Source organism: Mandrillus leucophaeus, unplaced genomic scaffold (genome assembly GCF_000951045.1).
Source record: "Mandrillus leucophaeus isolate KB7577 unplaced genomic scaffold, Mleu.le_1.0 Scaffold15, whole genome shotgun sequence".
NCBI classification, from domain to species: domain Eukaryota; kingdom Metazoa; phylum Chordata; class Mammalia; order Primates; family Cercopithecidae; genus Mandrillus; species Mandrillus leucophaeus.
The window spans coordinates 10,338,918-10,349,102 of NW_012101476.1; the positions used below are offsets into that span (position 1 = coordinate 10,338,918).

Genomic DNA, 10,185 nt, shown 5'->3' on the forward strand with positions numbered 1-10,185 from the left:
CCCACTCTGCCCCCTCCACGTGCTGAGCCATGGCGGACACCTCCTCTTCTTGGCTCCAGGGCCACTCTCCCAACCCTTGTGGGTGTCTCATCCCCGTGTGTTCACTGACCTCCCCCGTTATGTGTGAGTCTTTCTCTCTTGGCGTCCCCTGAAGCCTCACACACATGAGCACATGCCCAGCACTCAGCAGCACCGTGGAATGTGATTCTGCGTTGAGCCACTAGCTTTATTCTTGCAAGTGCTGTATTATTCAGAGCAGGGAGAAGTCGCCCTGGCCACAGGTACTGGTCCCATCTTCAAGGAGAACTCTGAGAAGCTGATATGTGTCCCAAGGTGAGCTACCACTGGGGGAAAAGGGAGGAACCTTACCCACTGTCGGGTAAGAACTGCTGGACAGAGCCTGGAGAGGAGAGGATGCTGCGTGGGGCATGAGGGCACCTGCTGCTGCCAGAGGCACCAATACATGGACACTTGGAGAGGGGCTGCTGCTCTAGACTCTCACAAACGTAGAGAGAATAAAGGGGTTAGTGGGGGCAGTTACATGGAGGCACCTTTCAGACCTAAGGAAAAGCTTTCTGGGGATAGCAATTTTCCCACCTGTGGGTGATTGCCTTGACCTCCCTACAATGGTCACATTCAAGGCCTTGCACACCTGCCACTGCTCAGGATGTCATCCCTTGTAGGCCTCTCATCCTGCATGGGAAATTAGGCCAGATAACCTCTATGATGCTGTGCAAATCTAGGCATCTACAAGCCTAAACGTTGATCTCAGCCTGACTCTCACCCAGCCTCGGGCCCTGTGGTAGCACAGCTGTGCTATCTTCATGCCCGGGTTGCATCCCAGGCAGCTACGCATCCTGTGCATGGCTATACCACCTCAAAGGATCCTTCACTTCCTCAGCAGAGCTGGGGTTGGGAGAGCAGCGGCTTTCCTGGGATGCTCTGCTGCTCCTCAGCAGGGTCAGGCTTTGAATCCCACCCACACATCTATGGTCTGGAAAGACACACCAGAATTTGTCAAAAGACCGTTTCCCATATTCCAGGGATTATTTCCCTCCTTCTCCTTCCTTTACCCTTGGATCCTCTCCAGAATCAAGTGGATCTGACTCCCTGTGTCCCCCAGGGAGTCACTATGAAGTCGGAATTGGACTCGGACAAAGGACGGCTCTGGACCAAGTCCCCAGTAGCTCTTGTGGACCTTGGAGCAGGGAGAGAGGCCATGAATACACCTGATCCCCTTACAGTGGATGCTTGGGGGCTGCCATAACAAAGCACCACAGACCAGATGCCTCAACCACAGAAAGGTCTTGTCCGCAGTCCTGGAGGCTGGAAGTCCAAGGTTGAGGTGCTGGCAGGGTTGGTTCCTTCCAGAGGACTGTGGGGAGGGGCTGTTCCAGGCCTCTCTCCTGGGCCTGTGGACGCTGTCTTCTCCCTGTGTCTTCACACTGTCTTCCCACTGGGCATGTGTGTCCCCGTGTCCCACTCTAACAAGGTTATATTGTCTGAAGGCCCACTCTCATGACCTCGTTTTAGCTTGATTATCCCTGTAAAGACTCTATCTCCAAATAAGGTCATGTTCTGAGGTCCTGGTGGGGAGGAATTCAACATATGAGGTTTTGGAGGTGGGGGGACACAATTCAACCATAATAGGGTCATGTGGCTTTTTCTGACTGCCCATCATCTGCACCCCAAGATGTGAGCTTGGGTGAGAAGCTGAGAAGCTCGACACCTCCCAGCTGCTCTGCAATAATGAATGGCGAAGGTTTGTGCAGCACTTTGGCTGCAGACAGATGCACCTGTGCGGGGCAGGGAGCGGACTGGGATCTCAAGGATGTGTCCACTGCAGGATTCCCTCTTGTTTGCTGGGACTGCAGAGACCCCAGCACCTGCACGGGGTCCAGTGGTGGGCCAGAGGGGCAGTGAGATGTCATGTTTCATGTGGCAAGTGGGCAGTCCACCAGCACTCCCTCTACAGATGCCCATACCCAGACACGATGGGTCCTGTGGCTCCTGGATGTTCTGGGCATCGATCAATGCCTTTTCTTTTCTCTAGGTCCTCTCTGCCCAGACAGATCTTGCCTGACAGCTGTTTCCCACTTCCAAGCCTTTGCTACCGAGGTCTCTCCAGCACTCACCGCCTCTGTGAGCTCAGCGCCTCTCGATCTCAGGCTCCTTGCTCTGAGAGCTCCTCTCTGGCACAGTGGGAAGGGTGCAAGCTTTGGGGCTGGTCGGACCCAGGGTCAAACCGTGATACACTAGATATACTGCCTTGGAGAAGTTATTCAAAGTCTCAAAGTCTTAATCTTTTCTTCTCTGAAACAGGCTAAAACAAGCTACTGCACTGACTTGTTCAGAGGATTAAAGGAGCAATGAAATGCAAGACAGATGCCTCCCAACAGTGTGCCCCAGTGAGGGCTGAGCTTCTATCGTGGGGGGCCTTCAGACCAGAGTCTTCAGGTATGCAGTGAGCTATAGGCAAGACTGGTTTGTTTAGTGATGACGGGAGATGAACTTCACCATGGGCCAGCACGGCCACCTGTAGTCAGTCTTCAGGAAGTCACTCCCTGGATGTTCAGCTCCCCAAGGTGTGCAGGGCCACCCAGTTGGCTCTCCGAGGCCCAGGCCCACCTGATGTTCAACCTTCAGATGTTCATCTCCTTATGTGCTAAGAGCCTGGCTCTTTTTCCCTCCCAGGTAGTTCTGCACACACTGCAAAGACATGAAAGACCTAAAGAAGGTGTTTACAGGACTGTGTGTGGTTCCTTCTGTTATTGTTCCAATAGGTACTTTCTCCTCTGATTATGGAAACCCTGCCATTGTTATGGAAACCCTGCCATTGTTTCTAGGCCTGTTTCAAGCTTCTCACTTCCCTGCACTTTGAGGAAGGTGCTTGTCCCAACCAGTACTCAGCACCCAGCCTTGTCCCTGTTAGAAAGGGCTCAGAGGAGGCCTTTCCCAGGCACTTCCCTTTCTTGCCCAGTCCAGACTCCGATCTGAGAACCTGTTGCTATGGAAACGACTACCAGAAAAGCAAGATGGTGAGGAGGTTGACACATGGTTTGGGGCCAGACCTTTCTCAGAGGTGGTTTTGGTTTTTGTCTTACTTTATGTACCTTTGTTTTTGGTGGAGAAACACAACTCATATTCCCCATTGCTACCATTCTCCATGGAGCAGTCTCACCCCATGCACGAGTTTTGATACTACATTTCTCTAGCGGAAGCCATGGGTCATTTTTAGCTGGCTGGTTCTGGGAGCCTTTGAACAGGCCCTTGGAATCTTTGAGGATAAACAGGAGCCAGCAGGGCTGGGCTGCATTTGATTTAAAATTGGAAACACGGGAGTCAGCGGCTAGCTTTATATAGTCTGGGAGTGCAGGAGCCCCAAGTCCTGATTTATGAGGGAGCTCAGTGAAAGCACATGGAAGCCAAGGTAATATTTATAAATTCCTTTCCCCGAGGATGGCTGGAACGTTGTTTTGAGCTGCAGTCAGATTGCACCTTTCTGGGGGATGAGGGCAGGTTGTTTAAATCCAGTTATTCAATGACTGAAAGGAAAGGGAGATGCCAGTTGGGCAACTGCCTCTAAGTCCCTGCGGCAGAAGAACTCAGGGCGGAAGAAAGCTCCACCCGCAGGGCTGGGTTCCTCTGCGGAGCCCTGTATGCCCTTTTGGGTGGCTTCTTCCTCCTGTTCCAGCCCCCAGGCCTCCCCTTGCCCATGTCCAACAGGCAAGCACCCAGCCCTGGCAGCTGGAGTGACCACATTTTACCAACACAAAAGTTCACCTTGACATCTGGGTTTGGGGCAGGCTCTTTGGAAGTGCTGACCAGGGTGGGAAAAAAGAAGGGAAAATAATATAAAGGGAGATGGGGAGGAAGCTAAAGACAGGCCCAGGTGTGCCCCAGGTAGACCTGGAATCTGAGGCTGTTGTGTGATAGGACACAGTCGCTGCCATGGGTAAATTGGGTAGAGTAGCTGATGCCATGCCGTGGAGGTCAGAAATGCTAGCGTGGTGAGAGACGCATCCACACTGTGGGTCTGGGGTCCAATGGTAAGGGCAGGGAATTCCCTGGGCGTCACACCCCTTGAGGCAGAAGGGGCAGTGCCAGAGAGCATTGTCAGGGCTGCGACCCCCTCTGGCCTGGCCTTCCTTACCCCAACACAGAAGGTTGGAAGGAGGCGGAGCCATGTGGCAGCAGGCAACACTCACTGTGGTGAGGGCAGTGACCCAGTTTCAAGGAGAAGGGATGACAGAAGATGTTACTGAACAATCATATTCAAGGCCGGGCACAGTGGCTCATGCCTGTAATCCCAGCACTTTGGGAGGCCAAGGCAGGAGAATCACTTCAGGCCAGGAGTTGGGGCAAGACTGGGCAACATAGAGACCACCCCCCTGCAATTTTTTGTTTTTTAATTAGTGGGTCATGGTGGCACGCGTCAGTCTCGGCTACTCTAGGGGTTGAGGTAGGATGATCAGATGAGCTCGGGAGGTCGAGATGGAACCATCACTTGAGCTTGGGAGGTTGAGGCTGCAGTGAGCTGTGATTGCACCACTGCACTCCAGCCTGGGCGACAGAGCAAGATCCTATCTCAAAAAAAAAAAAAAAAGTGTTTGAACACCAAGGGGGAGGGGTTTGCCACAGGACCCACTTTGACCTTGCTGCCTTGGGCTTCTGTCTGTATAAAGAAGACACCTCCATTTACTGCTCTGCTTCTGAGGACTCCCCCTCAGAGAGGATCTGGGGCTGCCAGCTCTAAGCTGAGAGTAGGTAGGACCTTTCTACCACCCAAGCCAGTGCCTGCCTGAGCACAAAGAGCTCTTGATGAAAGGCTCCCAGCACCTGCAAAATCCAGGCCCAGGTGGCTCCAGAATGACTGGTGTGTGGAGTTGCAAAAAGACCTGCCCTGGCGGAATTGCTGGGAGGCTGGGAGGAAAACAAATAAAGACACTGGCGTGCCCTCCTAGCCCAGGCATTGGCAGCACCTAGGTCCCAACCCTTGTAAGAGCTTCCTCAAGCCTGCACCTGCAAGAGGGGGCTTCGATGTCAAATCTCAGCCATGTGTATGACAGTGACTACAAAGATGCCCTGTGCAGGGAGACCTCGGCTTCTCTCCTTCCTGTGGAATTTGGGAGACATTCTACAAAAGGTGCTCAGGCCTGATGTCCTGTTCCTTTTGGCCGGTGGTCAGTAGCCATGTGGGGGCTTCTTCCTGCCCCTCCTGCTCACAGCCCCCACCCCCTGGGAAGCTGCTGCCCAATGACCACTAGACACCCTGTCCAAGGGTTTATGAGGCTTGTTCCCAAATCTTCCCCAGGATGTGTCCAATCAACCCCAGCTCCTGAGAGTGGCAGGGAGGCGGGGGGATTTGCTCAGCAAGCTGAGCCTTAGCTTGCCCTCTGCTTCTGTTCCCCCGACAGGAGTACCTGCAGTTACACCTGCCCTGGGCCAGTGCTCACCTGAGACCCCACCATCCAGCATCCCCTCAGGAATCCAGCCCCAGGGCACCTGCTTCTGCCCCTTTCTGCTCTTGTTTTGTTCTCCAGCTATGGAGAGGGGTGGCTGCCCCGGAAAGCCTTGCAGTATTAGAGCAGGAAGGGATCTTTAAGGTGATAGTAATAGTAGCTGTCATTTATGAAGCGCCTACTACCTGCCAGGTGTGTTAAGAATGTTGCTCTGGCTCCTCACAAGTGCTGGAGGGAGGCACTCGTGTAATCACCATGGTGGGGGCACAGGCCTGACTGAAATCCCAGCTCTGCCTCTTACCCACTGGCGGGACCCAGGGCTGCTTTCTGAATCCCTCTGTGTCTCCACTTCCTTGTTTGTAAGATGAGGAAGGTAATAATGGTGGCTGCCCCACAGGGAGGTGCCAAGTGTCTATGCAGGCCAAGTGCTTGATGGTGCCCTGAGCCCAAGCAGGTGGCACGAGGGTCCTGTCGTCCTGGAGGTCCCAGTGGCATAGTGATGATGGCAAGGCCGGGGCTGGGGCCCAGCTCTGTGTTTTACAAAGGAGGAAACACCGGCTGGTGGTGGGCGGGGGTGGGTGTCAGGGAGAGAGGATGCATCCACCATGGCCTTTTCTGATGAGCTCCGTCTAGGGCCCATCCTGCAAAACACACCCCCTTTAGAACTGAAGGGATCTCTGGCAGGGCCCCTTCGACCTTCTCTGGGTGTTGCCGGCCGCTTGCAGGGCTAGGGCAGGACTAACACCTCTGCATGGCTCTTACCCTGTGTGTGCCCAGCGTGTCCCCCACCATCTTCTAGTGCCTGGCACTTCACAACCAGGGAGCACTTGCCACAGGGAATAAAAACAATCAGCAGGTCCCTTCTCAACATAATGGACTCAGGTCTTTCAAGTCCTGATGGACTTTTAACCACTCTTTGCTGCCAGCGTATCCATTTGATTGAGAATATTCAAGATTTCCCTCATCCAGACTTCTCTCTCTCTGAGGCACCGCACCCCACCAAAGGAATTCATTGCATTTTCATAAAGCACAAAAATGGAGATTCCGGCCTCGTTTCAACCCTGAATGTAACAAGTTCCATGGGAACCAGAAAACGGGAAATGAAATAAGAACGAATATCTCGTTTATTTCCCTGCAGCTCCCCTCCCCTGCTCATCCAAGCCTCCCTCCTTCCAGATGAATAGGAACAGGTTACAGCTGACCCGGTTTCACTCCCAGCTTCGGAGGATGAATCACGGTGGGTTGGCCGACAAGGAAAGGGGCAAGCTGGGGCAGCGTGGAAGGCAGTGTTGTTTTCAGGAGGCCTAACCTCTGTGGCCACAGTCCCCATCAGCACCCCTTACCGCAGGCCAAGAGGCCTCCCACCCTCCAGAATCCGACTGCGGAGGGAGCCTCCAGTCCAGGAGCCTCCGGGAATCCTGGCGTGGGCTGAGGGCTGCAGCCGCCCTGGCCTGGGCATTGGGTGCCTGTTAGGGATCTTGCCTGCGTGCTCTAAGGGGTCACCCTGTGTCCGTCCTGACTGGCCGCAGAGTCAGCGCAACCTGCCCTGGTGCTTGGTCCTAAGGTCAGCTCTGCTTCCCCCGAGTGGGGAGGGTTCCACGGTTTGCTTGGGGTGGGAGAGTTCCATGTCATTCAGATGAGCAGGTGGGAAGGTGGGCAGGAGAGCAGAGAAGAGATGCGGGAAGAGGGATGCAGAGAGGTGGGCGGAATCAACCAGGCCCAGGAAGACGCCACGGTGCCCTGGGGAGGCAGCGGGGATGGAGGAGGAGGCGAGAGGCCCCGGGTTCTTGCCCTGCGGGCCGAGCGGGCGCCCAGGAGCATGGTGGGCGCCGGCCTCACTTGGACACCAGCACGCGGACGAACTCCTCGTAGTTCACCTGTCCGTCTCCATCCGTGTCCGCGGCCCGGATCATCTCGTCCACCTCCTCGTCGCTCAGCTTCTCCCCCAGCCGGGTCATGACGTGTCGCAGCTCCGCGGCGCTCACGAAGCCGTTGCCGTCCTTGTCGAACACGCGGAAGGCCTCGCGGATCTCCTCCTCGTTGTCCGTGTCCTTCATCTTCCTGGCCATCATGCCCAGGAACTCGGGGAAGTCCACGGTGCCGTTGCCGTCCCGGTCGATCTCGCTCATCATGTCCCGCAGCTCGGCCTCCGTGGGGTTCTGGCCCAGGGAGCGCATGACCGTGCCCAGCTCGCGGGTGGTGATGCAGCCGTCCCCGTCCTTGTCAAACAGGGAGAAGGCCTCCTTGAATTCTGTGATCTGCTCCTCTGTCAGCTGGTCGGCCATGCCAGGGGTGGGGGCGTGGGTGGCAGAAGAGGCCACGGCGGGGTCTCCCTCCCAGTGCCGGAGCCCGGCTGCTGTCCCAGCTCTGGGGTGGCAGGTGGAGATCCGGCGGCCGGCGGGCTGTCTCGCCCTGGCTTGAGTCGCTGGAGCTTAAGAAGCAGCAGAGTCCTCCCCCATCATTGGCAGACGCCCCTGCCCTGCGGTTGCCCGGGCCTGTCCTGTTTAGACAGGAGTCCAGGGCCTGCGAATTGAGCTGACGCCAGCACCTCTGTGCCTGCCTGCACCCGGACCCAGCAGAGCCACAGGGGCCCCGGAATCACACCTGCAGTCAGGGCGTGGTGGGCAAGCTTTGGAGCAATCCACGCTGGACTCCATCCTCCTGAATTCCCCTTTCTCTCCTCCCTCCCGATCTCCCACCTGCCCCCTGTCTCCCACTCGATTAACTCCAGTGCCCTTTCTTCCCTTGAGTGGAGGGCTTTTTGCGGGATGAAAGGCAGATGGAAGAAACTTCCTTGCCTTGGGTTTCTAAAGCCTTATTTAGCACCTGAGGGTTTTTGGAGGTGGAAGGTTTTTTCTTCAGGTAGAAGCAGGCAGTTTTCTTATCTTCAGAATGGACATGAATAGGGAGGGGTTTCCTCCAACCCATTCACTCATCCACCCTTTCACAGTTATTTACTGAGTGCCTACTATGTGCAGTGTCACTCTGGAAGCTGGGAACACAGTGGGACCGGCAAGCCACCCCCAGTTCTCGTGAGGTTAACTAGCAAGACAGCTAATTCGCAGGTAAACTAATCGAGGAATGCAAACAAGGTAACTAGGGATTGTTGATAAATGCTGACGGACATACAAGGTGGTGATGGACAGGACCCCGAGGTCACCTTTCGGCCTGGTCAAGGACAGACCCTCTGCTGCGAAGCAACCGTCTAGGCTGCAGTGGGCATGGCGGGGCCAAGGGCTGGCAGATGGTCAGTGGGGCTGCAGGCCCGTGAGGGAGGGGACAAGGAGGAGAGACAAAGGAGCCCTTGAAGGGCTCAGTCAGGAAGTCCCACTTCATCGTCTGGTCCGCAGTGCCCCAGGAGCTCCAGGGAGCACGGAGCTGGGGCTGAGGGGAGGACCTCTCTAGGAGGAGACCCGCTCAGGGGGATGGTGGGATGTTAACAGCACAGACTCGGCTCCTACTCCCAGGGGGCCTGGGGACATGACCCCCAAAGAGGCAGGAGCAGGCGCTTCACCTGTGGGAATCCAGGAAATCCACACTGGGGGAGAAGCATGGGGCCCACTCTCTTTTTTGCTGGGTGTGTGGGGGTGGGGCAGGGACCTGAATGGGAAAGAAAGTGTCCTTTTGAGGACCTGGACTTGCCGGGGAGAGACTATGGCAGGAGAAGGGCTTGGATATTCATTTTTTTTCTCTCTGGATTTCCTTCCCTTCTCTACTCAGGTAGAGGCAAGTCTGTCCTTCTGGTCTGGAGGGGTCTGTGGTAGGGGGAAAATTGAAGCCACCTGCAAGACACCTTCCTTCCTGCCTGAAGGCGCCCACAAAGCCTGGGTCCTGAGGGTTTGGGCAGGAGGAAGCAGGAAGGTTGAAGAATCCCTCCATCCCCATGGAATCCTTTCCTTTAGAAGAGAAGTTTGTGGACCCCAGAGCAGCAGGGCTCAGAGATATGGCGGCCACAGAGTCTTGGCAAAGAGCCCTGGGCCCAGCGGTGGGTGGAGGGAAGGAGGTGATGGGCATCTTGGAAGCCACATGTGTGGGCAACACTTTGGTAACCAGGGCCCACCCTCCCCTTCTTTCCCTGCCCCGGAATGTTCGGCCTTGCCTGAGACCTCACACCCCAACAGCTCTAGGGCAGTGGGGAGATGGGCTGGCCAGGACTCCCTGGGGTGGGAGCGGGGGCTGATAATAAAGTTCAAATTTAGAGAGAATAATGAGGCAGCGTCTCCATTTGCAGGCTGGGAGCATACCCTGGGCCCAGGTTACAGCTTTGTCCACGGGGGGCTGTGCAAGGAAGAGCGTGTGCTTTGTTCCTGGGAGTCCCACCCCTCCTCGAATATTCCGGAGAGCTCTTTTGTGGTGGGGAGACCCGGCAAAGGCTAGGCTGCACGCACAGCTTGCTCAAGGTCACCCTGTGAAAAACTCAGCTGCGGATCAAGGTCCGTTTTTCATTTTGGGTTTTCTTGGAGCTAATTCTGGGACATGGGGACCTTCTGAGAGGGGCTTTTGATTGTACACTGGTGCCCGATGCCTGAGTATTAGAATTCACATCCCAAAAGCACTTTAAAAGTATTTAAATATCTCCACTCTAGATCACCCGAATATCCAACAATAGCAGGTGAGTAACAAATACCTGAACTTTCCTCCACACCGTGAAATAACACACAGTCTTTAAAAGACTTTCCTCCACACCGTGAAATAACACACAGTCTTTAAAAGACTTTCCTCC

General features: G+C 55.3%; 1 protein-coding gene across 1 annotated transcript; it reads right to left on the reverse strand.

The window, feature by feature from the left end:
* Positions 1-6,563: 6,563 nt before the first annotated feature.
* Positions 6,564-8,820, reverse strand: CALML3 (calmodulin-like 3). The gene has a single exon (XM_011974928.1). It carries the CDS (start codon positions 7,745-7,747, stop codon positions 7,298-7,300), a length of 450 nt encoding a protein of 149 aa, XP_011830318.1. The 5' UTR covers positions 7,748-8,820; the 3' UTR covers positions 6,564-7,297.
* Positions 8,821-10,185: the final 1,365 nt, after the last annotated feature.

Excerpts from the sequence above, each read along its gene's own strand:
- CALML3 (XM_011974928.1), bottom strand. The coding sequence starts at position 7,747 with ATGGCCGACCAGCTGACAGAGGAGCAGATCACAGAATTCAAGGAGGCC.